Genomic DNA, 20,631 nt, shown 5'->3' on the forward strand with positions numbered 1-20,631 from the left:
CCTCAAGGAACTGATGACATAGATCAGGCATGTTTGCAAGGAATCATAATAAGAAATAGATTATTCCCCAAAACAGATTCAAATGCTATGGAACTTCATCCATTCATTCATTGATCCTTCCTCATACACCCAACACACTGGGCTTGTCTTAGCTTTGTGACCTTTACACCTGCTATTCTTTCTGCCTATTTGACTGACCCCTCAGCATTCAAGTCTTTGCTCAGATTTCTTTCTGCAGAGAGGCCTTCTCTGACTACCCTGTCTAAAATTGCCACCACCAACTCACATTGCTGTGTTTTTACAGCATTTGCGAATGCCTGAGACAGTCTTGGTTTGCTTCATTTATTGTGTCTTCTCATTAGAAGGTAAACTTTTGTGAGGTGTGGGACTTTGCTTTGTTCATGGCTATATTCCTAGAACTTCACAGTGTCTGGCATATAGTAGGTACTCAATAAGTATTTGTTTTCTAAATTAACAAGTCAAAACTGCATTTAGCATCTACTGTTTGCCAGGGATTACCTGGCAATAATAATAAGAGCTTACTGAGTTTCCATTTGTATGCTAACCAGGTTATATGCACTATCTTATGTAATACCACAATATTACTAGGTTGTTATTATATCTTCACAGTTTGAAAGTGAGAAAACTGAATTTTGAAAAGTCTAGTTACTTGCTGAAGGTAATATTGCTAGTAAATTATAATCTTTGGATTTGAACTCAGACACCTCTTATTCTAGAGCGGAGTTTGTTAGTCACAGTCCCAACTTCCAGGTACACCCTGACTTGCCCCTCTCAGAGCTTTTAGTAGAAGAGCAGAGGGGGTGAGCGTGCCTACTGCAGCCACACGGATGGATGGCCAGCAGCTCCTTCCAGGGTAGGTGGTCTTCAGAGTGACCTTTCAGTCTTATATTTTAAATATCTATTAAGAATAGTTTCTGATCTCTTAAAATCTCTAAGAACTCACCAATAGTAAGCAAGATAGTGCCAGTTGTTTTACTGAATTGGTTGTAGTCTTCATAAAGTGACTAAGATTACTGATAATGTACTCAGATTGTTTAAGGAAAAATATTTAATTTCTAGTGCTGTGATACTATATACACACACACACACACACACATACATATATATATATATTTGGTAACAGAGTCTTGCTCTGGCACCCAGGCTAGAGTGTGGTGGCATGATCTCAGCTCACTGCAACTTCTGCCTCCCGGGTTCAAGTGATTCTCCCTCCTCAGCCTCCCAAGTAGCCAGGATGACAGGTGCCTGCCACTGTGCCCAGCTAATTTTTAATTTTTAGTCGAGATGGAGTTTCACCATGTTAGCCAGGATGGTCTCGAACTCCTGACCTGGTGATCCACCCGCCTTGGTGTCCTAATGTGCTGGGACTACAGGCATGAACCACCACACCCAGCCAATATTCTTTTTTAACCCATACCAGTGGTGACTTACACCTATACATTTTTATAGCTTCCCTGTCTTGTTCTTTTCACTGATGTTATTTAGGCAGAATTGATGTCAGGATAAATCCATTGAGGATGCGTTCCTAGCTAAATTTGGAGAAAACTGAATTGGCTTCCTGAGATGCCAATTGGTTTCCTGAATTGGCTGCTCGGAGATGCCAGCTCTTGCTCTGTGAGAGGCAGTCTGCTTTAAATTTCTACTTGGTGGCTGAAGGTCCAAATGTATTTGCAGGATTTAAAAAAATTATTTATTTAATATGTCCAGACTGTTCTCCAACTCCTGGGCTCAAGCAATCTACCTACCTTGGCCTCCCAAAGTTCTAGGATAAAAGGCAAAGTAGGGTTATCAAAAAAAAAAAAAAAAAAAAAAAAAAAAAGAGCAAATGTATTATCCGTAGAAATGCTTGGTTTTGAGTTTGCCATGACAGCTTGATTTTTATTCTCAGCTTTGTTACAATTTCTATGGGTAAATATACTTAACTCTAACTTTTGGGACTGAAATCACCCAAGTGGAAGCCCTTGGAATAAATACTGGTCTGGTCCCTACTGTGGAGGCAATCATTGTTTCCTAAGTTGGAGAGAAAGCCACATGGTGGAGTGGAGAGGGCAGGTAATGACCACACTGTACAGTGTCCTTTTAGTGTCAGGGTGCCAGACATGCCCGTATGTAGGTGGCCCTAAGACAGGAAAGCTAATGTCGATTGTTGCTTATTTATTGACCATTTGAAAAATATCACAGCTTTTTTCTTTCCTGGCTCAGAAATCAGAAATTGTTGACTAAGCTATTAACAAGAAAAGCAGCTTTAGTATAGGATTGAATAACAAAAGCCAAACAGTTCTAGACCAGTCTTGTGTGTGTGTTTGCAGTTGTGCACTTGGATGCACGCATGCACTCAGACATGCATGTCATTCTTACAGGTCTTAAAACAGAGAAAAGTCGGCCAGGTGCGGTGGCTCACGCCTGTAATCCTAAGATTTTGGGAGACTGAGGTGGGCAGATCACCTGAGGTCAGGAGTTCAAGACCCTGGCCAACATGGTGAAACCCCGTCTCTGCTAAAAATACAAAAATTAGCTGGGCATGATGGCGTGTGCCTGTAATTCCAGCTACCGAGGAGGCTGAGGCAGAAGAATCGCGGGGACCCAGGAGGCAGAGCCTGCAGTGAGCCGAGACTGCGCCACTGTACTCCAGCCTGGGCAACAGAGTGAGACTCTGTCACGCCTCTCCCCCAACAACAACAACAACAACAACAACAACAACAAAAATAGAGAAAAGTCTGTGTGAATTTATGATTCATTCCTTTACTGTCATAGGAAGTAGTCAAATGTAGGGCTTCAGCAAGGTTGACTTTTTTTGCAGGGCTGGCGATATTAGGGATCAGAAGCAGGAGTGCTGGGATTAGGAGTGCCAGATAAATGAATTTCAATCTATTTTTCTTCAGAACAGGATCCCCTCCAATGCAGAAGCTGTTTTTTCATCATTTTATATCTTAGCTGCCTCATGAACTCACCAGACCTTCCTCCTCTGATGTGGTACAGAGAATGTGCAAACCGATTTACCTGCCCTAGTGTTCTCTGGCCAGATTGCCTGCCTAAACCCCTCAGTATGGAAATTATGTCACTGCCAATACGGCTGACCATCTTCCTAGTGTCCCAAAGTAGAAAGTTCGTTCCTCTTTGTTCCTTCTCTCTCCCCTTATTCTCAGTGTTCACCAAGTCTGGTTGCTCCAGTATCCTATGTCTGTCTGTTACCTTAGTTATGGCTCTGAGATATAAAACAGATAGAGGAAGGGTCTGGTTGATGGGGCACTGGTGGGTTTCCTCTGAATGGGCTTGAAAGAGCATGGTTTGAAAACCACTGGATTAGATGCTGATTATAACACTGCAGTAACATGCTTTTATAAGACCACTTATGACATATTAGATACAATGTAACTCTCCTATCTTCTCCATATTATACCCTTTAATACAGTTGATGAAACTAAGGTCTTGAAATACGAAAAGTGGGAGGCAGTATGATAAAGTGGGTAAAACACTCAGAGTTAAGAGAGACTCGGTTTTACATATTGGATCTGCTGGTGACTACCTGGGTTATTTTTAAAGTCAAATAGCCTTTTGGTCTTTCAACTTCCTCATCTCTTTAATGGATTAAATAATAATGCATACCTGATAATTAATGTTGGATGAATTATGTAAGATAATATATGTGAGTAATTATTTTTGTGCTTATACATTGTAACTACCCAATAAATGGTAGCCGCCACTGCCCTCATTGTTAGATTCTCGAGTTGCTTATCATTTTACTTGTTAAGAGGGACAGAGTTGTAATGTAAACCTTTTGAACTCTTCCCACTAATTCCATTTTATTTCCTTTCTGGATTTTCTACTAAAATCCAGTAGGCTATTTGTAGCTCTTGCATTTACTGCATAATAGAAAATGACCTTATATCATATCCTTTGTTGTAGTGAAACCCTTGTGGAAGATGAGGAAGATCTCTATGACTGTGTTTATGGGGAAGATGAAGGTGGAGAAGTCTATGAGGACTTAATGAAGGCAGAGGAAGCACATCAACCCGTAGGACTTTTACTTGTTTTTAATGTTACTCTGAATATTTTATTAGGAAAGACTAATTAACATAATCATTGATGTAACCTCTGCTGGGATTTTTTTTAACCTTTGCTTGCTTATAACTATATAATTATGACTTGTTACTGCATTTGCAGACATATGCATGGCCTTTCAGGGTTCAAAACAACCATAGGGAATCTTTGGTCTAATCTTTTCATTTTGCTAGTAAGGAAACAAAGTCTGAGAGAGAAATGAAGTGCCACCCAGCTAAATAATGGCAGGGTGGTAGTAGAATAGAATTTTAGGGAATCATGAAATTATGCCCTTATAAAAGTAAATTTCTTACAACACAGGTAAATTTTTCCCTTTAAATTTGATATAAGATAAAATATATATTAAAGAGTATTTCTTCACATTTGGTAAGTGTTAATACGAGGTACCATTTTTCTTTTGTTTCATGATAAGTCTCCTGGCTTTCCTACTCATTTATAAATTTAGTTTCAGATATCATCATAGCCAATATGAGCCCTCAAAACCTTATCTGCATTAATATATCCAGAACATTCAGAAAGGATTACTTTGGATTATTTTCTCATTTACAATTTGAAACAACAACAAAAAAAAGTCAGTTGCTTAGGTTCTTAATAAATTTTTCTTGTATATTAAAGACTTTTCTTTACCAGCTGCTTGGTAATTTTTGTTTCTGCAGTGCTTTGATGAATGTGCTTAGCTCTGTCTATGTTCCTACTTTTAATAAAAGGCTGGTGGGTTGTCCAGTAGCTTCTGTGGAATGGAAACAAGTTACCTGCCTATGTTTGGGAAATAAAATGAAAGTGTGGTTTAACCATCTCATAGGCTGACAGCTCATCTGTGGCAGCATTTTCAGAACATTTTTAGGTGACTGAATATCATGTGTGCCTCCTATAATTGTTAACTGCATTGAGTGCCAGCGCATTCTTCACTGTCTCCCCCAAGGGCAGTCCTCAGTTGATGGGGTGAACAGTGATAATAATTTAGATGGACAGGACTCTTCTTGCGCACTTGGAAAAGTGCTAAGCGATTTACACTGTTTATCTCATTTACCATTCCTTGGGGTTGGCGCTGTGATTCTCTCTGTTTACCAGATAAGAAAATGGAGTCAGAGAAATTTAGTGATTCATTCACAGTTAGAAAAGCTAACAACAGGCCGGGCGCGGTGGCTCACACCTGTAATCCCACCACTCTGGGAGGGCGAGGTGGGCAGATCACGAGGTCAGAAGATCAAGACCATCCTGGCTAACACGGTGAAACCTTGTCTCTACTAAAAAATACAAAAAATTAGCCAGGTGTGATGGCGGGCACCTGTAGTCCCAGCCACTCAGGAGGCTGAGGCAGGAGAATGGAGCGAACCCGGGAGGTGGAGCTTGCAGTGAACAGAGATGGCGCCATTGTACTCCAACCGGGGCAACACAGCAAGACTCCGCCTCAAAAAAAAAAAAAAAAAAAAGAAAAGAAAAGAAAAGCTAACAACAAAACTGGTATTGAACCCAATTCCATCAGACTCCAGAATCTTTGATTTTAGTGTTGTGCTCTACGACTTCCAATGTTAAATACTTAGTTAAAAAGTCAAGTGGTAAGATGTTAATGTTGGAAAAAATATTTGAAGGTCTTTACTTACTTTACCAAATACCCTTTTTATTGTTTTTGCAGTTATTTCTATAGCATTTGTTAAGTGTGCTGTACATTAAGGGAACAATCATACACCATTTATGGTGTTTCCAACTTTATGAACATTTTAATAAAAGATGTTTTAACTTAAAGAGAGTGTCCACATTCAGAAGCTTATTTTTTAATCATCTAAATCTTTTTCATTTACATTGTTCAACATTTTTATAAAAACAGCAAAGCTACCTCACAAATGCAGTTAGATGTCTTTCAATTATGTGTTTTATTAGAAAGGAAAGTTTAAGAAAGTCAGCAATGCTTTTGATCTCTCCTTCCTGATAGGTTAATGTATGATTTTATTAAATTACTTTATTTTGATAATTCTAACTGCAGAAATGTCCAGAAAATGATATACGAAGTTGTTGTCTAGCAGAAATTAAGCAGACAGAAGAAAAATATACAGAAACTTTGGAGTCAATAGAAAAAGTAAGTCATCAGGTATTATTTTTGATGCCCAAATACTGCCTGATATAGCTAATGTGTTAGACTCACTGTTTCTTCTGAATGTGTGTATGTGTATTATAATTTTTAGGAGAACTTTGTATTTAAAGATCTCAAAGCAGATTTACTCATTTTACAACTATTTATGGATGTCTTAGTACCTGAATGGCACTGTTTCAGGGACTAAGGATATAGTAATAAATACAAAAATATTCTGATTCTCTTGACACTTTTTTCCATGGGAGGGTTTAGAATGTAAGCAAATAAATATGCCAGATGGTCATAAGTTTTCTGAAGAAAAATAAGGTGGGAGTATAAGATAGAGAGTGATGTTGGGGAGGGCTGGTGGCATTTTATAAAGAGTGGGTGCAGAAGCCCTCTGTGACAAGATTAAGCAGGCAGCTAAGTGAACTGAGGGTGTAAGCTGTGTACATATGCCAATGAAGATAATTCCTGCGAGAGAGGCCCTCTGATTGGAAAGTGTTCAGCACGTGCTTCAAGGACAACAGCAGTCCAGTGTGACTGGAGCAGAACAAGGCAAGGGGACTGAGCATGAGGTGGGAGAGCCGGTGGGCCACCAGGCCATGCAGGGACATTGGAAAGTGTTGTAAGCAGGAGTCACATGATGTGATTTAAGTCTTTAACCTCTCATTCTGGCTCTTGTGAGGCAAGAGTGGTAACTAGGAGAAGAATTAGAAGAAAATTGTGTTAATCAAGATGACAAAAATGGTGGTATGGGTGGTCAGATTCTGAGTAAATTTTAAACATAGAGCCAACTGGATTGGATGATGAATTAAGTAAAGGATGTGAAAAAAAGAGAGGAGTCAAGGATGACTGGTAGATTTTGGCATGAGCAACTGCATGAATGGTGAAGATTATACAGATGAGGAAGAACAGGCTTGGGAATCAGGAGTCTGTTGCAACATATGAAATTTGTGATACCTATTAGACTTTGAATGGAATTCGTTGAGAAAGGTGTTAGGTATATGAATCTGGCATTAAGGGGAAAGATTGAATTGACGTATAGACCGGGCCATTATCATCACACAATGGCATTAAGGCCCTGGGACTAAGTGAGATCACCCTAGTGAATGCATGTTAGGGAAGAGGTTTGAGGCCACCTCTCCAGACTCTCACATTTAGAGGTTAGGGAAAGAAGTGAAGGTATGCCAGCATTGTTTAGAAGAGTAGAAGAGTAAATTGACTAGGGAACTGTAGTAGCGCTATGTAGCATTACAGGCCCAGTTGAGTTTTGTGGTCATATTTAAAATTAGACAATCAGTAATGTCCATGCTTAACTTCTTAGATACAGTCACAAAATATGTGGCAAGCTAGACTTGATCAGGGTGTTTGTTTTTCTAGAAAAGCGCAATGGAAGAAGAGAAAGAGGATTTAGAGGGAATTGATTCATGGAGTATAAACTGGATTAGGAGGGAAATGAGGACGGTTACAGGACTGGCTGACCCAGTTCCTTGAAATTAGTGCTATGGAGCATATGAAGTTGTTGATAATGACAAGGCCTGTGAGTATGGCTATAAGGTTTAGGATTTGAGCTAGAGTGGAGGTGGGACGGTTACAGGACTGGCTGACCCAGTTCCTTGAAATTAGTGCTATGGAGCATATGAAGTTGTTGATAATGACAAGGCCTGTGAGTATGGCTATAAGGTTTAGGATTTGAGCTAGAGTGGAGCACAAGATTATTTGTGGCCAAGGAACTGAGAGACCAGTACTGGAAGGATCCTCTGCACAGATACTGAGAATGCCGAGAATGAAAGAGATACGGTAGGCCAGAAACTAAAATTCTCGAGGAATAATTCATAAATTGCACACATAGATTATTGACCTCAGCGATCTAGAATCTCCACAAAACATTAGGGAGATATTACTGTGTAAGTCTTCATATACATCTCCAAAATGTTGCCATTGTTTGCCAACTCAGACAATAGTGTTCTTTTCTTCCTTCCTTTTGGAAGCATTTGTTGTCTAAACCATTTTGTTTTATACTTTAAATGTATTAATATTAGCTTGTATTCGTGTCTTTATATATCTATTCAAGTGTGAAGTCTTTAAGTTAGAGAAAATAGTTTCTACAATTTTGGTGTTTATAATGCTGATCAACAATTGACTTTCAAAAAATATTTGTGGTTGACGAAAAACTATTATATATAGATTAGGACAAGCTATACTTAATTACTGTTTTCTTCTTCTTTCCTGGTAGTATTTCATGGCACCACTAAAAAGATTTCTGACAGCAGCAGAATTTGATTCGGTATTCATGAACATTCCTGTAAGTAAAAATATGCTAGCTAAAACTGTGGTGTACTTCAATAAAATCCTCATTTCCTTGGGGGGTTCCAGATCCCTTTTTTTAACACTCTTGTAGTCTTTAAGAATATTGGCCCTATTTATTTACTTATTTATTTATTTGTTTTTCCTGTTTTTATATCCTTATTTCTTGAAATAACTGATGTATCCTGTCTTCAACCAAAAGTCAGTCAACACGTGTGAAGAACACAAATGGAAAAATAACTTTCATGTGTTATTCTTAACTGTTTGTCATGAGGAGGTAGTCTAAACTAATCCGGGGTCCCCTTCCATCCCCACACTTCCCTGTGGAGCTCTGTTGCTCTTCCAGCCCCTCAGACCTTGTCTTGTAGATGATGTCCTCACCATATCAGTTTCCCCTACTTTCCTCCATTCCTCCACATCTTTGGCCTCTACTATTTGGTGCTTTCTACTTCCAGTTGTATCAAATGTAACTCCCATATCTGAAATAGACTACTTCCTTATGATTTACCAGACTATTTTAGTTGTAAAATTTGAGGAGATTTTTTTTGTTTACATTATGTAAGTTTCAGGGCACCTTACCAGAACCTTACAATCTTAAAAGGATATTTGCCCAGAAATCTAGAAGCAAGCTAAATGCCATGCCAAGTGAGGTAATGCTAGGCAAGATTCAAGTTCTCAGACCTCTAGGACTTGCTTTGGTTTATACACCCCCACCCCCATGCACGTGCGTCCACATACACTGATACATGTATTTAAGCTTTTACGCACAGACCTGCTTGTGTTACCTGAGCAGTTCTTTATATTTTGATTCTGTTGTGTTCTGTGTTGCTCAGTAGCAGTTGGTAAGCAATGGCATGTCATCCTTATCCCGATTTTGGCCGAATGAAAGACATTCTTGTTTATTTATAACATGTACAATATCTGATGAAGGTTTAGCACTAAATAAACTGCACATTTGGGGAAGATAAGGATCTTGAACCACTTCAGTATGGTCTTTATAACTTAGAGCCCACATCCTCATGTTTACTTTCTACCCCACTAAGGAAAGAGCATGCTGTGGAGTCAATGCGTGCTCCAAGGTACACAGGATGAGATAATGGGAGAATTGGCACCTAGTTCAAGTTGCCTCATATCCTGGCTATGACATGTATTTACTGCCTGACTGAAAATTAGTTGCTTATCGGGAAAAATGTGAAATTCTGACATTTTGAGTTGCTCCAGTAAACTGTCGAATACAATTTATTTGCTCCTTATTTATGCCATTAGTTGTCTGGTTTCAAGTAATTTAGTCTGATTATTGTTAGCTTAGCACCAGGACACCACTAATTGACCAAAGTACAAATCTACATTTCTGTGTCACAAGGACATGAGTCATTATTTTTTACTGTCAATAAAACATTAGGCACTTGGACAGTTTTATTTAAAAATTTACAGTGATTATAAAACAAAAATAAGCTATACATATTTTTACACAAGGAATAAATTATCCTTTAATAACTAGTGAGATAATGTCTTTTTTCACAGGACACTGACATTTCAAGTGAGATATGAAATTGCTGTTTCCCATCTACATGGCCTGTCTCTCTCTCTTCTCCTCCCTCTCCTCTGCTTTCCTCTTATCTTCCTTCTTTTTTCTCCCTTCCATCCCCTGCTCTCCCTCCTCCTCTTCTACCCTGTCCTCTCCCTCTGCTTCCTCCCCTTACTCCCCCTTTCTCTCTCCACTCTCCTTTTCCCTCTTTATTGGTGGAAGCAGTTTTATATATTGAAAGCATTCAGCATATCCCGAGTGGCAAATTTAGCGACAAAAGGGATTCTGGGTTTGGGCTGTATTTTTTGGTTGTGTTTCCTACTTTCCTTTCACATTGTTTTGTTTTTTTAGGAACTTGTAAAACTGCATCGGAACCTAATGCAAGAGATTCATGATTCCATTGTAAATAAAAATGACCATAACTTGTACCAAGTTTTTATTAACTACAAGGAAAGGTAACTTTTGAAGTTTAAGTTTTGTGGATCTTAGTTTGTAATTATAGTGAGGATTAGTATTAAAATAGCTAACAAATAGCTATTACTACTGTTGATTACACTACTACCTGAACAGTAATTAGAACATGGGAGAGTTACTTTGAGTAGTAACTCTCAAAGAGAGTTTAGTTTGAGGGGAGTAGTAGTTTGAGTTCTATATATGTAATTTAAAAAGAAAAAAGAAGAAAGGGGGGAAGAAAGGACCTAGTATGGTGCTTATTTTTTTGCATTGTAAATCAAAAGACTAAGGTTCTTTTATAGACTTTGTCATTACTGAGCAATGTAATCTTCAGTAAGTCATTTTAACTCTCTGAGCCTCTATGTCCCCATCTGTAAACACTGGAGATAGATTAGCTGGTACCTAATGCTTCTTCCACTTTTCTTCCAACTCTAGTATTTTATGACACTCTATTTCAGAATATTAGATTCACAGAGTCGGTTTCCCTTTCTAAGTTAAAAAAAAATCTCCTGACAACCTATATGAATTGGAGTATCAAGAAATTTTGCTTAAAATATAATTATCTCTCTTTTCAAATCAAGCAACGTACTTCCTAGTACTAAGAAGTGGCTAATGAATTGCTTTGCATCAAGTCTTCGATAAATATTCATATCTTATTAGTAGTGTTTTTTTTTTTCCAGTGGAGAGTTAAGAGAAACAATAAACCAACTGACCTCTTTGCAAAATATTTGTATTACTACAGAGATACGTTCCCTGAAGTGGGTCAGATTCCATGTGATATGAGTTACCTTCTGTCCAGCACAGTTCTGGTCTCTCATTTTCCTCTCTTCAGATGATTTATGTTCCTTAATTAAAAAGTAGCAAGGAGTAGGAGGTTTAATAATGAAGGAGTTGTATGTACTGATTGGCATAAAATTGTAATGGAAAATAAAACTTTCTGAGTGTTTAGAGATGAAGTTTATTTCTAGTAAGAGCTTTAACAGAAATTTTTAATTTTGTTTTTGGAATTCATTTATGTCTACTCAAATAACATTAACAGTCATCAAGCCAGTTTGTAAATTCTACCTGCTATAAAAATGTACATAGAATTAATCTCATTCAAAGTTGGAACTAAAAATTCCATTACTATAAAAATGAGTGACCCTCATTCTAGGACTATGTATGTGATATGTATTAAAAATAATTTTTACTGCTATTTTGGTTATCCCTAACTATGGTTTTAAAGAGATGAAAATTCTGCTTGTTTCCCCCTCCAGTTCCTTCTTGTTTTTTGTCTTACAGATTTCTTCTCTTTTTCCCTTTCAGATTAGTTATTTACGGGCAGTACTGCAGTGGAGTAGAGTCGGCCATCTCTAGTTTAGACTACATTTCTAAGACAAAAGAAGATGTCAAACTGAAATTAGAGGTGCCTATTTATTTTTTGTTTATGACATAAAGCAAAATAAACCTAAAAGCAATGTATTTCTCTTTATGATCAGTGCAGCAGTACATTTCCCATTGTTTTAAATACATTTTCATGTCAATTTTATAAAATATTTAAATCGCTCTATAAAATAGTAATATGGTAGTAATAGTAACAGTCGTAAAAATCTAACATTTATGGTCCTATGTTTTACGTGCATTATCTCATTAGGTCCTTCTGACTCTGTGAGATAGGTACAATTAATTTTCTCATCTTATGAGAAAGCAGAAGTTCAGAGAGATTGTAACTTGCATAGACGGTAGGAAGTACAGGACGAGTAAGACAGGTTAGATAACGTATATGTAGATTTAAAATGTTTACTAGTTAGCTGGGCGGGGTGGCTCATGCCTGTAGTCCTAGCTACCTGAGAAGTTGAGGCAGGAGGATCACTTGAGCCCAAGAGTTTGAAGCTGCAGTGAGCTATGATTGCACCATTGCACTCCAGCCTGGGTGGCAAAGCAAGACCCTGTATCAAAAACAACAAAATTAAAAAGGTGTTCACTAAAAATATGACATTTAAAGTCAGATGTATTAAAAGGGCATGGATATTGCTCACAAGAAGGAAGAGAAGACAAACACAAATATGATAGGATTAAATAACATGTGATAAGCCCTGTACAATAGGGCTCTGTGAGACTGAATCTACCCACTTCAGTGTGGAAGACTGTAGAGGATTCATCTGAAGAGGCAGCATTTGAGATAGGTCACCAAAGAATGGGATGAGCTTTGACAGATGAGATTCTATGGAGAGCATTCCCGAACAATTGGTATGTCTTGACCAGAATAGTTGGGGAAGTTTGAGAAATGGCACGTAGGCCAGTATAATCAAGAGTGCATGATCACAATAGAATATAAGTCTAGAAACCTATGTTAAGTCATGTTTTTTTGTTTTGTTTTGTTTTGTTTTTTTTTCTGAAGAGGAGTTCGAGGAGTTCATGCTTTCAAAGAACTTTTGAAGAATGTTTGTTATATCAGTTACTGTATTATCCATGTATTTGAATTTAGTTGTTGTATTATCCATGTACTTGAATTTCATTAAATTTCAGGTAGAGATATATAGTGAGCTCTTAAATAACAGTGTGTGGCTTATTTGCCTCTTTAATGTCCCTTTTCCTATTCTTTGTTCAGTGTAGCACTGAGGTCAGGGGGGACGGGGCAGGTGATTTTCAAATCAGAAGCCCTTCATTGTTTTGCCTCTCTGGCATGATTTCATAGCCCACAACTCCCACAAAGGGAAACTATTGCTTAGACAGTTTTCACGTTAACAGGCTACCAAATAACTGTACTAGATACATGATCTTTTTGCTTTATATCTTAATATTCCTTCGTTATGTTGACTTTAAGACTGGAGGTAGTTTGAGTCACCACTAAATATCATCCTTGTAACATTGTTGGTGCAAAGACTTCCTGCTCCTCTTTGGAGAATAGAGCCTACTAAGTGTAGAGCTGTGAACCAGTGACTAAAAATATGATGATAAAATTACATTTTACAACTCATACACATACTTCCTAATAGGGCAACATTAAAGCAGTTTTTCTTAAAATAAAAATATAAAATTGTGCTTCCAGATAGGAGTCAGCAAGTTGTCAATCACATCTCCATTATATTCTCAGTCTTGTTTGAATGTTGTTCTTCCTTCTTTCAGAGTTGTTGTCAAAGTTTTGCCCAATGACCGTACTCTGGGACTCTAAATATGTAGTTTTTGCAGTCAGTGCTCATCTTAGGGAAAGAAAGGACATCAGGCTGAGTCTGAAAGGCACAGGGTGAGTTGCCCCTGCTGTCCTTTCCTCAGCTTAAAAGCTCCCACTTCTAACCATAGTCCTGATTTGGAAGTATTAAGTCGGATACTTAATGTTAACACTTCAACAAATGCTCAGTTGGAGCTGCCCACCACAAGCCCCAGCATGATAGAAGGAAAACTGCCTTATTCTTGGTGTCTCTCTGTCTTCTTTGTGTCTTCTGTTTTGTGGTTATTTTTGTTCTTGTTGATTTTTTTGTCTTTTTCTTCTCTACTTTGGAACCAAGGTAACATGGGGTGAAGGGCGATGAATCTCTTTATCTTGCCCTGTAAGCCTGGCTCATCCTACCCCATTTTATTTTCCTTTACAATTGAATTGAGGCTAAGCAAGTGACTGGATGTTTTGGAAGGATTCTTTCTAGCCATTATTTACTTTCAACACGAATAAGCATTTTACACTTCAGTCTCTATCTCCCAGGTGTAGCTAATGCCAGCAATGTTGGTTTCTTTACTTCCTGAGCCTGTAACTTAGAATGTAAAGGAACTCATTTTTTTCCTTCAACATTTTGACACTAATTTCCATAATACAGTGAATTCTAAATGTATATTTCTGTTCCTAACACTGTGTTGGGATGGCATAACATAAGAAATATAAGCTACACCTTAATTCCAAGGGCCTTAAAATGCAGTTGAGGAGATAAGATCCACTCATTACAGTAATATTAACAATTTAACTTCCTGTTTGAGATCCATGATCCAGAGCTCTCTGTGATCTGTAGAAGTAAGAAACCGGTTGAAATAGTTATCCTTCTAATGAACTGCAGTAATTGATGACACAGCTAACATGTCAGGATGTGTCCCCAGTTCATTTTGCCTGATTAGTCACTGATCATTAGAGTTAATGGTGTTTGTTTTGGAGCTCCTGATAATATATCATTCCACGTGCCAGAAAAACTAAGTGTGGGCAAAGAAGAAACAAACGTATGAGCAAAAGTGTATTTTTTAAAGCACAGCTCCATCTCTGAACTGGAAAGGTCCTTGTACAATTGATGATAAAATTAAATTTTACAACTCATACACATACTTCCTAATAGGGCAACATTAAAGCAGTTTTTCTTAAAATAAAGATATAAAATTGTGCTTCCAGATAGGAGTCAGCAAATTGTCAATCGCATCTCCATTATATTCTCAGTCTTGTTTGAATGTTGTTCTTCCTTCTTTCAGAGTTGTTGTCAAAGTTTTGCCCAGTGACCATATTCTGGGACTCTAAATACGTAGTTTTTGCAGTCAGTGCTCATCTTAGGGAAAGAGAGGACATCAGGGACACAGATGTCCCTCTCATCTTAGAGAAAGAGAGAACACAGAGTACAATTGTGTGAGGATTTTGGACTTATGAAGTTGCTCACTAATAATAATATTTGTATGGCCCTTTGTTTTTTTTGAAGAACACCAGTTATGTGGGAAACGGTAAAATCAGAAAAGTGACTTGTCTAAAGTCACACAGCCAACAGTTGCCAAATCTTGGTTTTAAGTGAATTCTTTGACATGTCAAAGTAATTTTTTCAAAGTCATAGTTATTATCAAAAGAGCAAACCAGTCAATACTATTTTAAAATAAACCTTTAGCAAAGAAGAGGGTGAAATTAAAATAAATACAATCTGAGTCTTCTAAATCTTGGAGTTTCGTAGTAGGTTTATACTTGAGCAAAGTTTTAAAGTCAAATATTCCATTTCATTCAGTTCAGTAAAATACTTATTAAGCAAATACTACATTCTTAGGGGCATACAGCACAAATTATGTTGGGGTAGATATTACATATGATAATAATTAAAAGACCCACACGACAGAGAGTACACACGATTTTGATTGTAATTGTTATGAAAGGCCTAGGATTATAGTTCTTAAACAGGAAGATGCGTTTTGCTGGAGGCTGGACAAAGCACATCATAGTTGAGGGAACTGAATAAACCAAGGCATGAGAGTGGGAAGACTAATGACAGTTTTGATGAGTAGGGGTGTGTTCTTGATGCCTGTTCTGTAAGTCCACTGGGGGAAATTGGTGGGAGGTACAGCAATAAAGATAAACTGAAGAAGACACTGGGAGGCCATGATTTTGCACTAGAGAAAATGATTTTCTTTTTTCTTTTTCTTTTTTTTTGTGACGGAGTCTCACTTCGTTACCCAGGCTGGAGTGCAGTGGTGCCATCTTGGTTCACTGCAAGCTCTCCCTCCCGGGTTCACGCCTTTCTCCCGCCTCAGCCTCCTGAGTAGCTGGGACTGCAGGCACCCGTCACCATGACCGGCTAATTTTGTTTTTGCATTTTCAGTAGAGATGAGGTTTCACCATATTAGCCAGGATGGTCTCGATCTCCTGACCTTGTGATCCGCCCACCTTGGCCTCCTAAAGTGCTGGGATTACAGGCATGAGCCACCGCGCCCGGCTGAGAAAATAATTTTCGTACACAAAATAGTTCTATTTGATTCATATTTGGAGTTAAAATACTACAAGATTTTGTTTTAAATTGAAGATACTTTCTGTTATTTACAGAGAAGGATTGTTAAGGAAACAGACACACTCATTTACTGTAGAATAACTGTTCTGCTTATGGCCTTTGCATCTTTTAATGTTTATGACTCTCTAACAAAGTGTTTTTAAAAACATTTCATTAGGAATGTTCCAAAAGAGCAAATAATGGGAAATTTACTCTTCGAGACTTGCTTGTGGTTCCTATGCAACGTGTTTTAAAGTACCACCTTCTCCTCCAGGTATGTAACTTAAAACAGTTTGTTTATTGCCCATTTATTCACTCAACAAGATATTAACGAAGCATCAACTACATTGCAGATATTCCATGTGTTGGGCCCAATACCCTTAACATTTTGAATTATTATTATAGTTAAGTGGGAAATAACAGAACAGCTGGACATTTTTTCTTCCTTTTAACAAAGATGATTCAGTAGCTGCCATAAATCATATTTTGTGTCTTTAAAACAGGACTGGCTAGAAAATAATTAAAAACAAGTCAAAACAAATAAAAATATTTTTTCAACTAAGTCTTCTATAGTTATCAGTATTCATTTATGAGCATCTCAATATTGCAGTGCACTTGAATTTTGGCAGATTAATCATATTAGACCTTTTGCCTTATAACAGCTAAAGAGAATTGTGCCACATTCCATATTGCTTTCTACTATACTAAATTATAATAAGACTACATTTATTTTGAAGTGATTCTTGTTATAACCCACAAAGCTATGGTTTCCACGGTTAGTCTTCTAATGAGGGTGGAGAGTCTTATAAATTTAATTTGATAGCTATACCAGGAGACTCATTAGTTCTGCTCCAAAGAAATGTCTTACTGTATTAGTCTGTCAACTCTGCTGATGCTTGTGAAATGTCATTTTAAAAAGATCTACTACCTGTATGTGAAATACAATTTTGTGTTGCCTGTGCTTTGTATATCTTGTATATTAAATTTCTTGAACTGTAGCTGCAAAATTATTAGTCATCTCTATTTTTGTTCTACTGAGAAATCAGAAAAATTCAAACCCTGATTATTCCTTAAAAATGCATTAAAACATTTATGAGACCTAAACTCAAGGCAACTTAATCAAATCGGATTTTATGAAAAAATAATAAGGACGACTCAGGCAATCAGTTTCCAAGGCATCCTGGAACTAAAAATGTGTCCAAAATAAGATAATAATTTATTTTGTAACTTTGGTGTAGTCAAGTATCGATTGAAGATTTTAGAAGGTACAGCTTTTAGAAAATACCTATTTTGGTCCTTACAGGGTTTTACACAGACTTATAAAAGTATAAAATACAACCATACTTTTTTGAAATTCAGTAAACTTTTCCCCCTAATTTCCCTTGGGTGGTTTTATATTTACAATTTTAAGAGTATGCTTAGTTCCATGATGACTTTTTAAAATAGGAAAAGTTTTATTTTGGATTCTACACATAGATAAAAATTCTAGAAATGTTCTTCCCTCTCAAAATTCTATGGAGTAAAATTTATTTGTTGTCTAGAAATTTGTTGAACAAATGTGGTTATCAATTTGGACTTTTTTACTTACTACTGTACTTTAGTGGGGAAATCACTTGAAATGCTTGATGATTTGAAATCACAGATTCATAAGGGTAGAATATTTTATAGTGGGTGATTGGGAACTTTAATAGCAATTTTTATTTAATGAAGTAAAAGTAACTTTTAAGGAATAAAAGAATATAATTTCGATGGATTTATTATACTTAATAGACTCGTCTTTAGGTCCTGTTTATAGCAGAAACACTGCTAGTATTGGATTCATTAAAGATTTTTGTGTGGCTTCTCTGTGCCAAACATAGTATTAGGCACTCATGATATATGACAGACAAAGCTCATCATTTAGAAAGGAAAAATGAAGTGTAAACTGCCAAGTATAACACAATGTGGTAGGAACATATAAGGTACAGAACCGGCACAGATAAAGGCCTAAATAATAATGTATAAGGAAGCTGGGAACCTGAGTAGAGGCCTCTGCCATAGAAGACACCCCAGAGGAGTAACTCTTGAGTTGGGCTTTAAAGGAAGAGTAAGGGGTCAATAAGTAAATCAGAAGGGAAGAAATTTGTAAGCAGAAAAAATAATATTTCTAATGGGATTAGATATTAGAACATATTTTAAAATTGCAATTAATTTAGTATGAATAGAATATAAGTTGTTTGGGTGGAAGTGGAAAGAGAAATTGAGAGAAGTTTGCAGAATTCAGATCATGCGGCATCTAGGAGGTATGGGTGACAACCTGAAGCTTTCGTGGGGCATCACAGAAGTCTGAGTAGGGTAGAGACAGGATCTGATTCATATTATGGAAACCTATCCCTGATGACAATAGAGTGACTGGATTGTAGTGAGGAGAGACTGCAAGTCGGAAGGCCAATCAGAAGCTCATTATGATCACCTGGTTTTGTTGTTTGTTTGTTTGTTTTAAGAGACAGGGTCTTTCTCTGTTGCCCAGGCTGGAGTGCAGTGGTGTAGTCATGGCTCACTGCAGTTAGGCTCAAGCTGTCTTCCCGCCTTAGCCTCCCGAGTAGCTGAGACTACAGGCTCATGCCACCTTGCCCAGCTAATTTTTAATTTTTTTTTTTTGTAGAGATGGGGTCTTGTCATGTTGCCCAGGCTGGTCTCAAATTCCTGGACTCAAGTGATCCTCCCATCTCAGGCTGGAAATGTGCTGGGATTACAGGTGTGAGCCACCATGCTTGGCAAATAATTATCTGTTTGAAAAACAGCAAGGATCTGAACCTAATTAGTGGTAGTGAGGATGGTTCCAAGGGGGCAGGATCAAAGTTAGCATCAATAGGACATAGTGAGGGAGAGAGAACAGGGAGAAGTCTGGGACCTTTTAGGTTTTGGCTTAAGTGATTACATTGATGGAAGTGCCATCATTCAATAAAACAGAAACAGGATCTAAGAATAGGATTCTGGGTGAAGATGGATTAAGTTTGGGGAATGTTGGATTTGAGGAGCCTTTGAAATACTGAGGTAGAACCATTTAGTTGGACGGATGAGTCCGGGACTGTGTGAATTTTGGGTTGAGCACGTACATTTGACAGTGATTGGCCCATGAGGTGATAGTTGACATTATGACAGTGGTTGTGATAGAATTTGTAGAGTATGTAAAATAAGGTAAAATAAAGAGGACTAGGGTGAAAACTTAAGGAACAATAACTTTCTAAGAAGCAAATAAAGAAGAAACTATGAAAGACTGAGGAGTAGGCAGAAATTTAGGATGGACAGACAAGCAATTGTAACAGCAATAACAGCAACAAATAGAACATCTCGATGTCCCTGAAATGAAAGGAGGGATGCAGTCAAAAGAATCAAAAGCTATAGAGAAGCCAAGAATAATAATGAGTAAAAAGTATGATTTTAATCATTATGGAATCTTTCATAACAGTAGGGATCAATGTCAGTGTAATGGTGGTGGATAGAATTCAGATTCATCTTTGAAAAGAAAATGTCTCATGATTTTTTGGTGTCTAGTTGGTCTTACAGTTTGAAATTTTTGATGGAAATGGAGCCCAGACACATTAGATTTATCACATTATAGAGAGAAAACCAATAATAATGGTTTATTTGTAAAAATGTTTTCTTTAGTATGTCTTTGTTTTAATTTGAGAAAGTAGTACTAAACCATATCTTCCAAATAGGAACTGGTCAAACATACCACTGATGCGACTGAGAAGGCAAATCTGAAACTGGCTCTTGATGCCATGAAGGTAGGGCAGATTCATCAGTAACTTGTTTATATTTTTTATTCTTGTCTAAAGACTATGGAATTCAAATTGCTAATATATATATGGTAACATATATGTATAAAATAATATATATGAATAATATTATGATATCCTAATGTATAATACACATTTGTTTTTAGTGGGGACAGCTGGATATTTTGTTTGTTTGTTTGTTTTACTGGAATAGGTATCCTTGCATGGATTTAATTGTTAGACAACACATAAAACAAGAAGTATATTAAAATCACTTAGATACAAGTATAACAACTTTCATAACCATGAGGAATTATTTAATATCATGGTATTTTTCCCATTCTTTTCATGGTGACTAATAGAAAACGTTGGCTTGTGTAAGTCGTAGGCCAGCTGGTGGCTTCAGAACCCCATGTGACTATTTTCTTCATATGAGGATATCTGCTAGGTTTATCCTTGTGGATGCTATGACTTAATACAAGTGAATTTCAGTTTGTTCGGTTTTCAGGTGAATATGAAAATTAAGAACTATGAATAGATAAAGACAGACATTTTGAACATACTGGGGAATATATAAAACCTCAGTTTCCACATTATGTTGAATAAAAATGACTTTGAAATGAGATATTTGCCAATAACTTAAAGCGTAGGGAAATATTTGTTCTTAAAAACAAAATGGCAAGGTGACCCTGCTCAGAGCAGTGCATTAATTACTTAGCTGTGTCCTTG

General features: G+C 37.2%; 1 protein-coding gene across 5 annotated transcripts in view; it reads left to right on the forward strand.

Annotated features, from left to right (window-relative positions):
• VAV3 (vav guanine nucleotide exchange factor 3) overlaps positions 1–20,631 on the forward strand; it is a 397,306-nt gene that overhangs the window by 190,505 nt on the left and 186,170 nt on the right. For 3 of the 5 annotated variants that reach the window (XM_077952262.1, XM_077952264.1, XM_077952263.1), the window contains exons 5-12: positions 3,928–4,036; positions 6,068–6,160; positions 8,394–8,462; positions 10,344–10,447; positions 11,751–11,850; positions 16,317–16,412; positions 18,783–18,875; positions 19,843–19,911. In XM_077952262.1, coding sequence (XP_077808388.1) covers positions 3,928–4,036; positions 6,068–6,160; positions 8,394–8,462; positions 10,344–10,447; positions 11,751–11,850; positions 16,317–16,412; positions 18,783–18,875; positions 19,843–19,911 — 733 coding nt within the window. The remainder of the gene's footprint in view (positions 1–3,927; positions 4,037–6,067; positions 6,161–8,393; positions 8,463–10,343; positions 10,448–11,750; positions 11,851–16,316; positions 16,413–18,782; positions 18,876–19,842; positions 19,912–20,631) is intronic. The other 2 variants (XM_077952266.1, XM_001083337.5) reach the window with 1 other exon arrangement.

The sequence above is a fragment of the Macaca mulatta genome, chromosome 1 (assembly GCF_049350105.2).
Source record: "Macaca mulatta isolate MMU2019108-1 chromosome 1, T2T-MMU8v2.0, whole genome shotgun sequence".
Lineage (NCBI taxonomy): Eukaryota > Metazoa > Chordata > Mammalia > Primates > Cercopithecidae > Macaca > Macaca mulatta.